Source organism: Mobula birostris, chromosome 8, assembly GCF_030028105.1.
Source record: "Mobula birostris isolate sMobBir1 chromosome 8, sMobBir1.hap1, whole genome shotgun sequence".
NCBI lineage: Eukaryota > Metazoa > Chordata > Chondrichthyes > Myliobatiformes > Myliobatidae > Mobula > Mobula birostris.
The window spans coordinates 93108296-93123871 of NC_092377.1; the positions used below are offsets into that span (position 1 = coordinate 93108296).

Consider the following 15576-nt stretch of genomic DNA (forward strand, 5'->3'; position numbering starts at 1 on the left):
ACTGTATTTTACACTTTTCCATCGACAGAGTTTAGTGTTTGTAAATGTTGGATATTCACCTAAATTTCACCGATTTTCTGATGTCAAGTTGCGCCTGTGAATCTCAGACTAATTTGTACCTAAAATGTGCAGTAACAAGTGGGATTTAAGTGTGTAGGAAACCAGTTTTTGTTTCAGTCTTAAATACTAATTCTATTGCAATATTGAGAGCACTGCTAATGACTGAAAATTAATTATAGCCATGGTTATGCTAATCATGTTGCTTAATCTAAAAAAAGTCATTCGGGTGGAATGCTTAACCAGTATAAAAGCTGGAAGGTTTGGAGACTATTGTAGGAATTACATGGTTAGGAGCATCTCTGTTCACAACTGTGGAAGGTTTTCAATCTGTAATTCACACCTTATCGTCCAGTGCAATAAACCCCTAAGAATCAAAAGCACAGAACCTTATTGTCTTATGTGACACCACACACCAAGTCATCTTAGGCTCAGGATTTTATTTATTTAAAAAATATACAGTACATAAATTCAGTTAATATTCAAGCGAAGTCTTAGATTCAGCAGCTTACAAAATGTGCAAGATCACGCAATTGTTTAACCTTTCAATTAGGCTGTTCACAACCCTGCACAAAATGCCATTACACTTGATGTTTACAGAACCATTCAATCGCTTCCTCATCTGCACATAGCAACAAAATAAAAGGTTACTGATATCATTAGTAATTGTAAGTATGCAAAACTCCTTTGCTTTTACATAGATGAACACACAACTCATAGCACAGAAACGGGTTAATTTGTCTAAGACTGTGCTAATACTTCACACAGCTTTTCATCTAATACCATCACTATCTCTGTTTCTGTGCCTGTTGGATATTTACCTACCATTCCCTTTAAACGCATATTCATTAGTGAACTTGTATGACTGAGTTTTACATTTTCAACCCTCTCTATGTGCTCCTATGTTCTTTACTGGATTCTTTCATTATGGTCCCTGGTTTTGGTTCCCCTTACACATTTCTACATCTAATTTCTCATCCCCTGCGTAATTTAAAAGCTTGCTGACATCTAGGGGAAGTGTTCCCTTGGACCAGAACAAAGGGATTGTGAATCATGTCCAGCGTTCACTACTAAAGCGCACAAAATTCAGGAGCTACTCAGCAGGTCAGGCAGCATCTATGGAGGGGAATTAACAGTCAACGTTTTGGCCTGAGACTTGGATAAATTGTTCCCTACACCTGGATTTTGGCAAGGCCCTTTCATCGACTGTCCTTCCTCGCGTGCACATCAGTGTCGATGGACTTGGCCACTAAACACCTGCAGTGCATGATGAAGTTTATTATTAAATTGCCCGGTTCTGATGAAGGGTCTCAGCCTGAAAATTTGACTCTTTATTCCTTTGCATAGACACTGCTTGACCTGCTGAGTTCCTCCAGCATTTTGTGTGCTGCTCTGGATTTTCTGCATCTGCAGAATCTGTGATAACAATATTCACATTCGATGAGTATTGCCCTAAAGTTCCATTGCAGAGATAATCACAATTTGATTCCACATTAAAGCAGATTGGTTGGGGGAGAAACTACCTATTTACAGCTTTTAACAAACTGCTGGAACAGGAGAGTTTTCTGTAGTTAATGAGAACATGAACACGAGTCCAATGGGGAACACGAGAAGCACTTTTTCCAAGTGATCTGCTTTCATTATGCATGCTCAAGAGGCTCCTTTATACTGAAGGGTCACAACAAAAGATTCAAAATGTTGAAACTTGCATTTCTAACAGAATCACAGTTCCAATAATTTTAAAAGCTAAATTTCATGATGAAAGGCCAGGAGCCTGATTAGGCTGCATGCTGGGGCATCTGCAGCAGACTTGGGCATCCAGTGAGACATGGTTGGTCTGATCTTTGCCTTAGCTCCATTCCACTTCCTCTTAACCCTCAATTTCCCTATAGTCCAACTGACACGCTCATAGGGGTGCAGAATTTACAGAAGCTATCCGAGTAGATTCCAACCTTCCAATTATAACTTACAATTATTAACAGTCTTGATCATACAAAGTAATTCTAAGTCCATTATGGCTCATACATCTAAATGCAATGTGCTTTCAAGTTCTCTGAAAAATCTGATTGCGAGTAACTAAAACAAAATATTGTGGAATATTCCCACCTTCTATTCTCTCACATATTTCCTGGTTGTATAACACCTGTACTTTGATTAGTAACAGTTTTCCCTCTGTGAGACAGTGATTATAACGAAGCACCATGCAGGGAGCCTGCAGCACTTCATGAAGAGTATAACGGGATGGATCTATGGAGAACTACAGCTTTTCTGTTCTAAAACAACAAGACAATTTAAATGGACTCCATGCTTGATCCAGCCACAATCAGAAACCTGTAGATGTGATATTACAAATGATTACTGCCAGTTTAATCATGATATAATCCGCTGATTCAGCTGCATTATCTACTACAATGTAATGTCCTGTTCTGTTTTTATTTAAATGGAGTAACTGACTCCATAAGCAACAGTTAAAGAAGGGTGGCACCTGATGATACTAACAGGCCTTTTCACACTGCTAGAATAAACCACAAGCAAAAGTCAATAGTAAAAGTTTTCCCTTAAAGATTCGGCTTCCTCAGAATAGTGATGCTGTTAAAATGAAGATGTATGATTCAATAGCAGCTTCACCAATCTGACACCAGTTACCCTATCAACAGAAAGATTCCAGTATTTGTATGGTAAGGTACAGGGTTTAAGCAGAGAGAGACATGAGACTGCAGATGCCAGAAATCTGGAGCAACATAAAGGAGCTGGAGGAACTCAAGTGGGTCAGGCAGCACCTGTGGAGGGAAATGGACAGTCAAGTTAAGACTCCATCAGGATTGGGAAGAAAGATGGGAGTTGGCCAACATAAAAGGTGAGGGGAAATGGTTGATACAGCTGGTGGGTGATAAGCAGGTGGTGAGAGAATGGGAATGAGAAGCTGGAAGGTGATAGGTGGAAGTTAAAGGCGCTGAAGAAAATAGAATCTAATAGGAGAGGATGGTGAACCATGGAATAAAGGAAGTGAAGCGAGGAAAGGAACCAATGGGAGAAATGTATAGGTGATGGGCAGATCAAGAGGGCAAGGAAGAGAGGGAGATGGTGGGATAAGGAAAACATAAAGGGACAGATGTGACTAGTTACTGGAAGTTAGAGAAATTATTGTTCATGCCATCAGGCTGGAGAACTACCAGGACAGAATACAAGGTGATGTTCCTCCAACTGGCAGTAGAGGGTTTAATCAGAATTGGCTGGCTTGATGAATGTTTATATATTTACCGCTTTATTATGGACAAAAAGACTTGTAGAAAAGAAACTTTTGAAATGTAGTAAAGTAATTACCAGTCATCTGTGTAAACACCTGATTACTACATACATGAATGTTGGCTCTCATTTTTGACTTAGGAGTTGTTGGCTCAATGGTGAGAGTTGGGTCCCCAGTTGAGGATTGCACTTTGGGAGACATCAAACACAAGGCAGAGCTATTTTAAAGGACAAAAGAATCCTCCTCCAGTATGATAATATCCCACAAAGAATTAGAGACTAGTCATTATCACATTGTTATTTATGCAACCTTGCTGCACGCGTCATTTGCCATTTGTTCCTATGACAGACCAGTCACTATTTCAAAAGATTTTTCATTGCAGCAAGTTGATTTGAGATGACTTTTCTGTGAACCCTAGATAAAAGCAAGTCTTTTTCTTCATGACAAAGAGGAGCTATGTAAACTTTTCATCAGGTCAGCCAACTCTGATTAAACTTGTATCTCTCTCTACAACTGCTGGTTGACTATTTACAGCATTTTTTCCCTTTTACTTCAGATATTAGCACCCACAGTATTTTGCTTTTGCCCCTTCTGAATTATTTACAAGTTTATAAACATAAACCCAAAAGTCAACACAGTATTGACTACACAGTTATTATTGCCCTATTAGTTACAACTAACCTCATTTGGGTTTCATAGCTGAATTAGGGGCATGTTTCCCCACTTGTGAAATGTTTAGTATTCTCTGAGAGGGTAGATAGAGTCTCAGTTTAACAATTCATCCAAAAGACTTCAGTCAATGCAGCACATTCACCCTGGCTCATGTCTCCGTACATAGGCTTGAATCCATAATACTCTGACTTGAGGTGACAGCGTCATCAATGAGCCAAGCATGATATCTTATTAGTTTTGAAAAATGGCAAAAAATCATTAATGATAGCTATGCCAAATGTCTACACTGCATACAAATGACAATGAAGGTTAAGACATCAGCTGCCCATGCAAAACTCCATGTCTAACAAATGGGGATTGTCTGAGTAAAGTTAATGCTCAAGAATCAACAGCAAACTGCAAGTTACACAAAGAATTAAGCCAAGTATGATTTAACTTCTATCATTACCAGACACACTCAGGAAAAATAACTAATGTTGATTTCTATTAGCATCATGGCTTAAAGTCAAGCTGCAAAGATTCATTTCAAGAGGGAGGTTTACTGAAGAGCCCTTGCTGGGTGACCACAGCCAGAAGTATGCACACGAGGTAGAAAGGGGTAACAATGTTGATCAGATGATATGAAGCAAGGAAACAACAACGTAAACCATCTATGAGGCAAAAGGCCTGATTTTGTGCTGTGAAATTCCATGTAACTTCCCCAGCCAGAGAAACCCATTAAATATTTTTCTCAAAGGCTGTAAGACTTATATACTGGCTAGTTGTTATCTTCAGTGGAACAGGAAAACCTCCTTTCCATCATTGAAGTAGATCAGTGAGATTTTTATCAAAACATTTCCGGAAATTCAGCATTGAGAAAGACAGATTCCTGACTCAGTAGGAGTGACAGATATATAGTGGATTCCAGTCAATTGAGACATATCGGGACCAATACACTTTGGCCCCATTAAGCGGCTGCTCCAATTAGCCGAGGTTTCATGGAAATAGTTAAAAAGGTATGTAAAAAAAGACAAACTACTAAGTAACTGAATAACAAATTATGTATTTAAATGAAACAGTACTCTAAAACTATGTATTATTTTATAATGGTTACCAACAGAAGAATTCATCAAGTGTATGCTGGCATAGTACTCGATTGGTAAACTACCCATTCTTAATCCCTTAAAGCATCGATGTTTAATACCTTTCCCAATAACCAACAATTTCTTTTTATCAGTTCCTGACAAATTTGAACAACACACAGTTATGTGATCCATTGCTTTCTTTGAACCTGCTAGTGTTCCATGTTTGTAGCAAAGGGAATTGTCCTACGTGGCATGATAAAAAAGGCCTGTTTCATTGGCATTGTCGATACCGACTGCGTAAAATTTTTGAAACAAGTTGGGAAGCTTTGCATATTTGCATGTTTCCGCATTTCAGCACTAGTTTTCTTGCTGTGTATTTTCGAGAATTTAATGTGGTGCCCACATTTCCATCGAGTCAACCAACCACCTATTGCTTTAAAATATTCATGTCCCAACTTCTTAACTAGCTCCTTAGACTTTTTTTTGTTAAACATTGGTCCACTGACGTGCACATCTCATCCAGCTACAATGGAAAACCACTGACTGAGCACCTCTCCAACATCTGGATCCTTACCTTCACACTTTTGCTTTTGGGATATTCCCTGTTGTCCCTCATGCAATGTCTATTCTTCTCACAGATTATCTTTAGAATATGAGGACACGCAGTCCTCTTTTATTGTCATTTAGTAATGCTTTATGCATTAAGAAATGATACAATGTTCCTCCAGAAAGATATCACAGAAACACAAGACAAACCAAGACTAAAAAAATTGACAAAAACCACATAATTATAACATATAGTTACAACAGTGCAAAGCAATACCGTAATTTGATAAAGAACAGACCGTGGGCACGGTAAAAAAAAAGTCTCAAAGTCTCTCGAAAGTCCCATCATCTCACGCAGACGGTAGAAGGAAGAGAAATTCTCTTCCTGCCACGAACCTCCAGCGCTGCAAACTTGCCGATGCAGCACCCTGGAAGCACCCGACCACAGCCAACTCTTGAGTCCATCCGAAAACTTTGAGCCTCCAACCAGCCCTCCGACGCTGAGCACCGAGCACCATCTCTGCCAAGCGCTTCGACCCCGGACCTGGCAACAGGCAATAGGCAAAGCCGAGAATTTGGGGCCTTCCCCTCCGGAGATTCTCGATCGCACAGTAGCAGTGGCAGTGAAGCAGGCATTTCAGAAGTTTCTCCAGATGTTCCTCGAGTTTCTCATGTCTGTTTCCATCAAATCAGGCACCTACTTAACAAATAGGATATCATTTAGTAGGTGCACGGCACCTACTTAACAAATACGATATCATTTCGGAGCGGCCGCGCGCGCTGTGTCATGCCGCCATCTTCTCCTCCCATCTTGCTGACGTACCAAGCGTGGAATTGTAGATTTTGGCACTCCAGTCATCTCTGCCAGCTGATGATGAATGGTGTCAGGTGTGTGGCTTTTAATTTGGTCCAGTAGGGTAACTTTTCCAGCTAGTGTCAGATCTTATCATGGCAAGGTTCTCAAACAATTTTTTAAAAATAAAAAAACTAAATTATCAAAACTCATTGCTTTTTGAATTGGCGTCCATCAGCCCAAATGGATAATATAACACAAGCAGACGCAACTGTTCACTCTAAGCACGGTGTAGTGCCTAACGGCCAGACAAGTGCACATAATTGACCATCTCCTGTCCCAATTAAGTGGCACAGTGTCCTAAATAAACAAAGAACTGTCCCAATAATCAGCTGTAATGACTAACCCATGCCCCAATTAACAGGAATTCACAGTACTTGACTCTTCCTTACTCATCTCAGCAGGTCTACTACACTTTTCTAAATTTTCTATATTTTTTCTTTTTTCCAGCATTTTCAAGTTTTAATTTTATCAAGTCAGGTGTATGTTAGACAAATATGTAAATACTTCAATAAATAAAGTCTATGCTCTACACAAGGCGTTTGCTTTCTTTACCGAAGGCTTTTTCTATTTAACGGTTAAATCTTCATTATAACAGTGAAGTGTGTTAAGAGGAATTTTTGCATGTTCAATAATGAAATCCACTCTATTTACATTGGTGTATATTCTAAAGCGACTGAACTTAAAGATTAAAAGAATGTTACACTATGCCCCAGAAGTCAGCCAGTAAATTTAACATGTCTCACATAATCACTGCTATACATGTAGCATTGTTCACTAACTACAAGTGCATCAGCAGGGCTGTGATAACAGTTCACAATACAAGTTAATTGCTAGACAAGTTCATTGTAATTTTGATTTGTTCTGGTGATTACAGTAAGAACCACTGCTTGTCTTCAAAAGCTATGTGACAATGGAAATTTTCACAAAAACAGTTCATTCAGACACCCAACAGTTTTGTACTATCAACACACAAGGCTCAACAGTTGATCTGATTTTGAATATTTATCTTGGAATAGTATCATTACAACCTCCCATTTTTTGTAACAAAACTCAGATTGCTTGGATACTGAGAGGAAGTTGCTCACAAGACACATTACATATGACCATTACCTCTAGTTTGCAGAGAATGACCTATCTGAATAACACCTAGTTACTAGATCAAGACAGACTCACTTGAATTTACCCTAAAGGTATAATCCTTCAGATGTCCTCATCAATCTGAGTTTCTGAATGATTATCATCTTCACATGAACAATATTTCATCACAAAACCCTTCTCACAATGGAACAGAACAATGAAGATTAAACCAACATTACGGGGCACATCAACAAGTTTACACTATCAGAAGTAAAAGTACTGTTGTAAGATCATCCATGATTTGGAAGCAACAAATGGAGTGTGTTGATTAAGAATAATAATTTGAAATTACCCTGATCCTCCTTACTTACGTTTACACTTTGGAAAACTTAACACAGGAATTCCATCACAATGGTCTTGAAAAGAAATGAGCGCCTTCACTTCTTTATTAAACTTAAACTCCTTGAAATTTCAATTAATGTCCTTCACTTTGCTTTATCATTATACCCAGCTCAGTGCTCCTTCTCACCTGACTAAAAATAAAATTTCTGAGATCATGATTTTTACTTTGTCTTCAAACAGAACAGTTTAGTGGAATGTAAATCAATGTTGACAAGGACTGAAGTCTTCACGCTGCTCTGAAGTTGTTATCTGTTCACTGTGGTGCACCTCATTAATGATGAAAGGTTGGATCATCTAAGAACTCCCTAGATCAACAGAGGAAAAAAAAGGGATTTACAACATTTCACATATAGAATTATTACCTATGAATCTTCTCACATGCCATTTAAGGCAAAAAATGCGATGCTATTTCATAACATTGTCCCAAGCCCCGACAAATGCCATCACATTCCCTGGAAAGCAGGAATTGCCACCTTAGTGCTCAAACTCATTTTCTCTTCTTCCAAACTCAACAGATTATGCTCTATCATTAAGTTCAAAGTTAATTTCTTATTGCAGTATGTATACGTCACTGTATACTGCCTAGAGATTCATTTTCTTGCAGGCATTCACAGTAGAATAGAGAAATGCAATAGAATCAATGAAAAACTCCAAAGACTGACAAACAACCAATGTGCAAAAAGAAGCCCATCTGTGAAAATTAAAAAGTAGATAGATAGATAAAAGTGAGAACATGAGCTGTAAAGTCTTTGAACTGATTCCACAACCTATGGATTCACTTTGAGTTGAGGTGAGTCAAGTTATCCTTGGTGATTGGTGTTTGAGGGGTAATAACTGTTCCTGAACCTGGTGGTATGGGACCTAAGGCTCCTGTACCTCTTTCCTGATGGCAGCAACAAGAAGAGAGCAAGGCCTGGATGGCTGGGGTCCTTGATGATGGATGCTGCTTTCTTGTGGCAGCACCTCTTGTAGATGTGCTCAATGGTTGGGTGGGCTTTGCCTGTGATTGGCTGAGCCATGTCCACAACTTTTTGTAGACATTTTTGGATGCAATCATTAAAGCTTATTCTTCCAATCTCCTTCTTAAACACTTCCTAAAGATCAGTCTTTCTTGTTACCTTCATAACTTCTATTTCTATTTCCTTAATAAGGATGTCACCTCTTGCACACCCTAAAACAATCTCTCTTCTTCAAGGAAGAGGTACAGTCGACGTTTCAGGCTAAGACCCTTCGTCGGTCTCGGCCTGAAACGTCGACTGCACCTCTTCCTAGAGATGCTGCCTGGCCTGCTGTGTTCACCAGCAACTTTGATGTGTGTTGCTTGAATTTCCAGCATCTGCAGAATTCCTGTTGTTTTCTCTTCTTTAAGTTTGCCCCTCTTTTGATTCTAAGCAACCCTCAGACATCCTCCTTCCTCTCCAATTCTTCCTTAGTTTTGCATTTTCCTCTTTATGGAAAAGTGGTGATAAACTAAAATGAAGACTGAACTTGATTCATTAGGTTTCCTTAGTACCTGCATTTGGGATTGCAATTAGATAGTTTACTTTGCCTTACCCAGCTAGGACAATGGTGTGTGATTAAGTGGTACGATACGGATATATTTTTATGACACTTAGGATATTGGTGTCGCTGGCTGGTGGCGTAGTGGCATCAGTGCTGGACTTCGGAGCGAAGGCTCCCGAGTTCAAATCCGGCCAGCTCCCTTGCACGCTTTCCATCCATGCTGGGTCGGTGAGTGTCAAGCTAGCAACTCGGCTTTGTAAAAGTAAGAAAGCCTGCTAAAAAAAAACGCCGTCATGACGGCGTCCCGATGACTCCACTCGGAGTTAAGGGCTTCCTTCTTCTTCTAGGATATTGGTGTAGCTGACAAAACATGTTAATATAACTGTCCCTGCCCCATTGCTGAATTCTGTGATTGAGTAGCAGGTTGGGAAGAACTTAGCTGACCTGCTGTCCCCAAACGGAGTACTTAACAAAAAACCCCGGGAAAGGTTTCACTGCTAATGTAATGGTCTTTCTGTAGAAGCAGTGTTTGGGTTATGGTTAGAGATAACGGGTGCTTTGGAATGTGAGCCGTCCAATGAGGGGAGGGTGTTTTCGTGCTGTGTGCCTGACACTGAGGTGATCTGGTCTTTTGTTCGGTGGAAGATGGAGACAGAAGATGCCAGAAAGGGGAGGTCATAGACACCAGAAAGGAGTGGACTTGGAGTGGGGCCGGGAGTCAACGAAGCCTTGGGAAATCGACAGAGGACCAGCAGAAGGGAAACCATGAGCTCCAACTTGTGCACATTAGTCTGTTTCATTAAAATGGACCCTTTTCTTTTTGTTTTACTTTACTAACCTTTAGTCAAATTAAGAATTATAAAGCTAACTGGTCTAACTGCATATGGTGTACTGACTGTTATTTCGTGGTACTGATTTGTGACAGGGGAACACATCACGCAGCATCCTCACAAAACAGGAGGTTCTGCACCTCAATCTCACGAGTTTGGTGGGGCCAGAGATGGTCTTCCCTAGACTTACACAGCCGACAGATCCTGCGGGTTACCAGGGCTACAGACCTGTTGCTGAAACAGATCATCGCTGCAGGAAGAGGCAATGGAGATACATCTTTTAAAAAGGTAAATGTGGCTACAAAAACTACAAGCATATGGCTACAAATGACCTTTGTGACACTGATTGATGGGATGAAACAAAAGGATGTTCTGTTATGACTGGACATTGGTCAATGGTCAAAATAAAATATAAAAAGGTAAAGATTAAAGTTCAAAGTTGAAAATAAATTTATTATCTGTCACCAAATACTATGCTGAGATTAATTTTCTTGCAGGGATTCACCATAGAACAAAGTACAATAGAATCAATGAAAAACTACACACAAAGACTGACAAGCAACCAATGTGCAAAAGACAAACTGTGCAAGTACAAAAGAAGCAAATAATAATTATAATAAATAATAAATATATAATACTGAGAGCATGAGTTGTACAGTCCCTTAGATTAGCTTTATTTGTCACATGTACATCGAAACAGTGAAATGCATCGTTTTGTGTCAACAACTCACACCAATTGAGGATGTGCTGGGGACAGCCCACAAGTGTCACCAACATAGCATGCCCACAACCTACTGACCATAACCAGTACGTCTTTGGAACGTGGAAGGAAACCCATGCAGTCAGGGGAGAGCTCCTTATAGATGGTGACAGGAACTGAACCCCAATCGGTAATTGCCAACGCTGTAAAGTGCTGCACTAACCACACTACCGTGGTATGGTTCTCAAATGGTAGGTAGTGAAAAGGCTATAATGTGTGAAATTTGAACTGGATGATCAGTTCACATAATTACATGTGACTTGTAGAATAATTGATCTATGAGTTGTGATTTTTGAGTCATTCAGGAGCTCTGTATTTGGGGAACTTTGTTGCAGTGTGATCAAATTAACCAAGGAATTAAGAACTTGAGTCTGGCCTGATTACTGAGAGTCGAGAGGGTAGCTGACCCTCATGCCATGGTCCTGCAGAGTTAGTTTTGTACTCAAAGTATCAAGAAAATCTATTCCCCTTCTTACTAGGACACATAGCAGTTCAGTGCAGGAACAAGTTCCTTGCACCAGGATATTTGTGCCAAACACCTCGCCAAATTAAGTTAAATTCTTTCTGTTTGTACATGATCATATCCCTCAACTCCCTGCAGACTCCATTATACAAACAACCACTTCAACAGCACAACTGGGGTAGCACGGTAGCCTAGTGGTTAGCACAAAGCTTTACAGTACGGGCAACCCGGGTTTAATTCCTGTCACTGCCTGCATGGAGTTTGTATGTTCTCCCCGTGGCCACATGGGCTCCCTCCGGGTGCTCCAGTTTCCTCCCACAGGCCAAAAACGTACAGTTGGTCGGTTAATTGGTCATTCAGGGGAATTGCTGGGTGGCACGGCTAGAAAGGCCATTCCAGGCTGTAGTTCAATAAATAAATAATAATAAACTGTATCTACTTCCGCCACTCCTCTGGCAGCTTGCTTCAGGCACCTGCCATGCTCAGTGTGAAAAAAGGACACTTTCCCCTCTTATCGTAATGCATTTTTACCCCGGGAAAAAGATTCTGACTGACCACCCATTCTATCCTTCTCATAATTTACGAACTTCTGTCAGGCCTCCCCCCAGCCCACTCTGATAAAGCCAGGAGGAACAAGTCAATAACCTTGGGTGAACTCAATATGGGGAAAGGGAGAACATATAACCACCAGAAAATAAGTGCATATTTACCTCAGAATTTGAGCAAGTTCGGGGCTCTTGTATATATACTTGTGCTGATAGCCAAGGTCTTTATGGAAGGGAATAAATTGCACTTTCCTGCTACTTCGAGAAGATGCAACAATATCATAAAGCTGCAGAGAAACAAAGTGGGTTTAAACACCTAGGGTTCAGATTATCATCATCCAGACTTTATAATAAACTCTCCTGTCAATCCACACCGCAGGTCAGGTACTAAAGGAAAAAGACTGCACTGAAGTGGAAATGAGCATTGATGATTAAACACTTCCAGTACATTTCACCACAGGAAACAGGAGATGAGCACCAAATCTCTCCAGTGAGGTAAGGGCCCAAGACTATGTTTTGAAGGGTCATGGGGATGGAAGATCCACGATTCGTTTATCCTCTCTCACAAGGGGCGTGGGTGGTCAACATAGCAGGAAGCTCATGCAAGATGGGTGTCCAAGTAGATATTGAAAATCAAAATAAGTTGTGTCAGAATTAGCCAATTCTGATTCACCTGTAACCTCAACACAGATTTACCTCTTGCTGTGGTATTTCTAGCACCCTCTTTTATTTCAGGTTTGCAGTAACTGCTGATCCTCACTTCTTCCAGCGCGTTTTCTTCTCTACTGTACGTATTCACCTCCTCATGTTTATAACTCCTCCCAATCAGCTGTGATTAAACATGGCCCAAGTAATTGGATTACCTCAGTCTCCACCCCATCACAGCATCTCTCTGTTCTCCCCCAACCCTCACCCTCTCAGCAACTTAAAACATATTTGTTGTCTCACTTTTCCAGTTCTAGTGAAGGGTCACTGACAAGAAACATTGATTCAGTTTCTATCTCTACACATACTGCTCAACTTGCTGAATATCCCAACGTTTTCAACAGCTTCTTTTAATTTTAAGCACCTTTATCAAATCTTTTGCATTAATTATTCCTGTCTTGCTGTGATCAACTGTCTTTCTCTAGTCAACGTGCATGACTGTAAATTCTTATTCCTGGATTTATTCCAGTAAATTTCTTTGCGCCCCCTCCAAGATTTCACACCCTTTCTGAAGAGTAATGGCCACAATTGGTCAAAAGCTCAGATTATCTCAAAAGGGATTTTAAATGAAGAAAGTTACTGTACACAATTTCTGAAGACTGGTGTCATCAAACAATTCTATTGTCTTGGACTGTTTGATTACAGAATACAACCCCATTATGGTCAAAGGAGAACCTTTTCCCAGATGGAGTTAAAATAGTGTTCTCCTCCTCTCTCATATGACTATAAACTTAAAACTCTTTCAGTGGGTTAAACTTAAGTTCTTCTTCTTCTCTGTCTTGTTTTATGGCGGTTGGGTGCCAACCGCCGTAAAACAAGACGGAGAAGAGGAGGAAATTTTGGATGAATTTATTTTCAGAGCTTTTGCTTTCCATTTCTTTTTGGAGGTTTTGCATGGAATCTAGCAGCAGGAATATTACTGCAAATAATAATTTAATTAATTAAGCTCATTAAAGCCCATAAGACATAGGAGAAGAATTAGGCTATTCGGGCCATCAAATCTGCGCCACTAATTCATCATGGCTGATTTATTATCCCTCTGAACCCCCTCTCAACCTCATTCTCGTGCCTTCACCTTGTAACCTTTGATGCCCTTACCAATTAAGAACACATCAACCTCTGTTTTAAAGGCTTAGCAGCCTATAATTTCCTGTCTTTGCTTCCGTTCTTTCTTAAAGAGTGGAATGACATTTGCAATTTTCCAGTCTTCTGGATCCAATCCAGAATCTAGCAATCTTGAAAAATCACTACAGCTGTGGCATACCTTTTTTCCTAGGTGGAAGGGGATGACAGCATCATCTTCTGCATGGAGAATCAGCAATGGGCAGGTGATATGTCGCACACTGAAGAACAAAGAGAATGATATACAGACCAGGCATAAAGAACAGATTAAAAAAAAGGAAAACAACAATAAACTGGCATTTACTTTCTCTGGTATTTGCTTGGTTTTAAAGAGGCATGTGAAACACCGCATTTCATTTAAATTCAACATGTTTGCTTTGCGGTGCTATCAAATTTGATGTTAGGACAAGGCAATTTCACATGATCCCATCACTGCTGTATGAGGGCAAGAGGTAGCCAGCTTTACACCCCGGAACTCTATAGTTTGAAATTTACCCAAGCCAGATATTCCCTCCCTTAACGAGATTTCCTTATTTAATCAATCAATTTTGACAAAATGCTTGTTTTCAAAGCAAGTTATTGCTCACTGCAGAGTGGAATGATAGAAGACGTGGATCAGGAAGGGCTTTTACTTTATTTCTCAAGATGTGGATGTTGCTACCAAGACTAGCATTTATTCCACATCCTTAGTTGCCCTTGAGAAGGTAGGGTAGCTGGAATGGCCCAGGGAAGTATCTTCCCCATGTAGATGCTACTTGCTGCAGTCTCTGTACCCTACTGGAGGGAGCAAATATTTAGGGTAGGGGATGGTGCACAAATCACAAAGGATGTCTTGTCCTGGGTGATGTGGATCTTCTCCCCCATTGTTGGAGCTGCCCTTATGCAGGCAAGACACTTCGAACTTGTGCCTTGTGGATAGTAGAAAGATATTGTGGTATCAAGAGATGAGTCACTTGCACATAATACCCTCCCTCTCTGACGTGTAGCTGTAGCCATATTGGGCAGACGCTCCAGATGAGTTTCCGGTTAACATTAAGCCTCAGGATATTGATGGTGGGCAATCAGCAGCGGTAAGGTTAAATATTCCCACAGACTTGGCCTCCACTGCAGTCTGTGGCAGAGCATTCCACAGATTCACTACTCTCTGGCTAAAAAAATTCCTCCTAACCTCTGTAGTAAAAGATCACCCCTCAATTTTGAGGCAGTGCCCTCTAGTTCTGGATACCCCCACCAGAGGAAACATCCTCTCTACATCCACCTTATCTAGTCCCTTCAACGTTCGGTAGGTTTCAATGAGATTGCCCGCATTCTTCTAAATTCCAGTGAGTACAGGCCCAAAGCTTCTAAACGCTTCTCATATCTTAACTGCTTCATTTCCAGAATCATCCTTGTGAACCTCCTCTGGACTCTCTCCAATGACAACACATCCTTTCTGAGATATGGGGCCCAAAAATGGACACAGGGGGCTGGTGATCTGTCATTAGCATAAACTTTTGTCTATAGAGGTAGGGGACGGGGGGGGGGGGGAGAGACGGTGGGGAAGAGGGGGAGAAGGAGAGAAGGGGGTGTAAGGGAGAGTTGTAGAGGGGTGTGGGTGGAGCGTAGATGGGGTGGTGTAGAGGTGTTGAGTGGGGTAGAGTCTTAATCTCATTCTTCTGCCTTTCCCCCATAACCTTTGACGCTCTTACTAATCAAGAACCTATCAAACTCTGCTTTAAATTTATCCA

The 15576-nt window shown here is 40.6% G+C and overlaps 1 protein-coding gene across 3 annotated transcripts in view; it reads right to left on the reverse strand.

Moving 5' to 3' along the window:
* Positions 1–482: 482 nt before the first annotated feature.
* Positions 483–15576, reverse strand: part of abhd12 (abhydrolase domain containing 12, lysophospholipase) — a 177143-nt gene continuing 162049 nt past the window's right edge. For all 3 annotated transcript variants that reach the window (XM_072265674.1, XM_072265675.1, XM_072265676.1), the window contains exons 12-14: positions 13992–14070; positions 12188–12309; positions 483–8226 (exon numbers count right to left, since the gene is read on the reverse strand). In XM_072265674.1, the coding sequence (XP_072121775.1) occupies positions 8193–8226; positions 12188–12309; positions 13992–14070 (235 nt within the window). In that variant the 3' untranslated portion in view covers positions 483–8192. The remainder of the gene's footprint in view (positions 8227–12187; positions 12310–13991; positions 14071–15576) is intronic.